Source organism: Tauraco erythrolophus, chromosome 17 (genome assembly GCF_009769465.1).
Source record: "Tauraco erythrolophus isolate bTauEry1 chromosome 17, bTauEry1.pri, whole genome shotgun sequence".
Lineage (NCBI taxonomy): Eukaryota > Metazoa > Chordata > Aves > Musophagiformes > Musophagidae > Tauraco > Tauraco erythrolophus.
The window spans coordinates 13,139,700-13,142,651 of NC_141481.1; the positions used below are offsets into that span (position 1 = coordinate 13,139,700).

General features: G+C 46.1%; 1 protein-coding gene across 1 annotated transcript; it reads left to right on the forward strand.

Annotated features, from left to right (window-relative positions):
• Positions 1 to 324: 324 nt before the first annotated feature.
• On the forward strand, positions 325 to 1,867 carry C1QTNF8 (C1q and TNF related 8). Its single transcript, XM_009977445.1, has 2 exons — positions 325 to 550; positions 1,320 to 1,867. The coding sequence occupies exons 1-2, from the start codon at positions 325 to 327 to the stop codon at positions 1,865 to 1,867; spliced, it is 774 nt and encodes a 257-aa protein (XP_009975747.1).
• Positions 1,868 to 2,952: the final 1,085 nt, after the last annotated feature.

Consider the following 2,952-nt stretch of genomic DNA (forward strand, 5'->3'; position numbering starts at 1 on the left):
AGCTTGCTACAACAGCTTTAAGCATCTCTGCTGGTTCTGGGTTTTGTGTTTGTTTTCTTTTGTTTACCTGGTGTCTCTTGTCAGCTATTGCAACCTTAGGTAATGGAGACAGGGGGATTGCCTTTCCCATTGTTTGTAAACAGTGCACGGTGGGACACCCTTCCTACCTGGAGTCTCCTGGTGACACTACAAGATAAGCTAATAATTAATCCAAAGAAATGCACCTTGTGGTAAAATTAACAGATGGCCCATCAGAAGCTCTGATTTGAATCACCATGTTAATCATTTCTATTCCTTTGCTTGGTCCACCTGGCTCCGCCGAAGATGAGTGCTGTGTTTCTCCTGCTCTTGGTGTCCATCGGGAATGTTGGTGCTGTGCTGGAAAAGGGTCTGCCGAGACGGGAAGCGCGGCGCCTCTCGTGTGTGCGATGCTGTGGGCCTTCGGAGCAGCCTGTCTCCATCGTCTCCTCGAGATACACAAGGATGAGCAGTGACCCTGCCTATTCGGTACCCAAAGTCCAGCCCACTATAGACATCACCATCCTCAAAGGTGGGTAAAGGTGACTACTGTGATAACAGCCTTTGTCTTACTCGCTCATCCTCATTTTGCAAGCTGTGCTCCGCCCTACGTCGAGAAACTCATTCACTTTGTTGAACCAAAAGAACGTCAAGGGGTGACGTGGCACAGGCTGGAAGTGTGAGCAAGTGAGAAGAGTTGTCAAAAAGGCTCTAATCCATAAAAAAAAACCCACAGAATCACTGGAAGTTCAAGTTGGGTCACATTAAAAACCAGATGCAAATGTTATCACAGAATTACTAAACAGTAGAGTTAGAAACTAGGCAAGATGCTCACTCACTTTTTCCGTTGCACATTTTTGGCCTCGGTAAGGCAGGCAAACAAAAATTAAACCTGTGAGACAGGAGACATGGCAGGGAGTCCTGAGAGCAGGGATACACAGACCGGACAAACCCAAGCACGTCTCCCAGACCCAAATCAAACCTCCGCAAAATCGGTAACTTTTCTTGCCCAAACCACTGCACGAAGGGGCTGAGTTCATCAATACTGGATTCATGGAACCGGTCTGGTCAGGCCATGGAGTTCCACTGTTGGACATTGACCATTGGCACCAAGATTTCACCTGGCAATTTTATCCTTGTGAGAATTAGGAGGGCGCTGGTGTCTGACCAACTCTTGTAGATATTTGTGCTCAAAAAACAGTGTTTCAGTAGCTGCTTTGCTGGTTGCCTCCAGCAAGGATGTATCTGCAGGTTGGGCTTCGCATGCTTGTGTTTGACCAGGTTTTCCTTTATGCTCACAGGTGAGAAGGGTGAAATGGGAGAGAAAGGGTACCCTGGAGCAGTTGGGAAGGAAGGAGAAAGAGGGCTACGTGGCTTTAATGGACGGAAAGGACAAAAAGGCCAGCCTGGCCCACAAGGCCATTCCTGTAAGCAGCTCTACGCTGCTTTCTCGGTGGGTCGGAAAAAAACCCTTCACAGCTCAGACTACTTCCAGCACGTCACTTTTGACACCGAGTTTGTGAACCTCTACAAGCACTTCAACATGTTCTCAGGGAAGTTCTTCTGCTACGTGGCAGGAATCTACTACTTCAGCCTCAATGTCCATACCTGGAACTTCAAGGAGACCTACCTGCACTTGATGAAGAACGAGAAAGAGGTGGCCATCCTCTATGCCCAGCCCAGCGATCGGAGCATCATGCAGAGCCAGAGCCTGATGCTGGACCTGCAGGAAGGAGAGGAGGTCTGGGTGAGGATGTTCAAGCGGGAGCGAGAAAATGCCATCTATAGTGAGGAGTCTGATGTTTACATCATCTTCAATGGCCATTTAATCAAGCCAGCTGTAGAGTAGCCACTCATCAGCTTTAGGCTCAAAGCTTTGGTAGATACATTAGTGTCTTCCCTCTTAGAAATGCATATATCTAGTTCTACTTGGAAGGATTACAGGCCTCCTGACAGGGTTGTCTGTCCATGACGAGGGCATCTGTGTGGATGAAGGTGGCTGTTTCAAGGCAAAACAAGATACACAAGTACTGAGAAGGCTTCAGCCCTTATGTGCCCTGGAAAAGATGCATGCAGAAGACTCCAGTTCTGCAGCCCTGTGTAGATCCACAGTAACGTCCCTACAGAGTTTGCCAAGTTGGCAGTAAAAATATAACTTCTTTGCTCTGCTTTAGAGAAATCATTTTAATTATATCTAAGGATCATCTTCAGATACCAGTTATCTGGGTACTAGTCAAGGAATGTCATCACTCCTACACCAGCACCTGGGTGCCTTTGCAGTGTGCAATATTGCTAACAAGAGCCCACACTCAGCAGCCCCTACACCAACTCTGCTCCACTCAGGTAGGCAAGAACACACCAGTGTTAAGAACAATATTTTGCACAGTACATTTACCCTAAATTACATTTTTGTTCCATTTCATGTAATGTTATATTCTGAGAGCAGAGTGCTAGAATTAGATAAATAACACCATATCAATCTGGCAAAGCTCTTTCACAGGCACACAGACTAAAGGACAGCTGTAGCCACGTGCTACAACTTTGCTAGACTTCTGTGCTGCAATACTGCTCACACGATAGCATCCAGCATGGCTGGGAATGTCTGTATTTCCCATTTTAAGGAAAGTGGTGGGCCCTGCCTTAGGATTCAATGTCAGAGTGCTCATTGCCAGGCTGGAATTTGAGGCCGTGCCTGTGTTTGAAAATTACCATCTTATAGCATCCTCATTTCTGGAAAGTGAAGAAAACTGGAAAGAAAAGGCGCTTTACTGCAAGCAGTGACATTTTAGAGGATTTTGTTTCTTTTTTCCTAAAAAAAAATATTGACATAACAGCAGAAAGGTACATGCAGCAGCAAGAAACATCGTTTTCCCCAGTTCCTCCTTTCCCAAACCCTTTCTATGAAGGATACATGAAAAATTCTTGTTAAGCAAA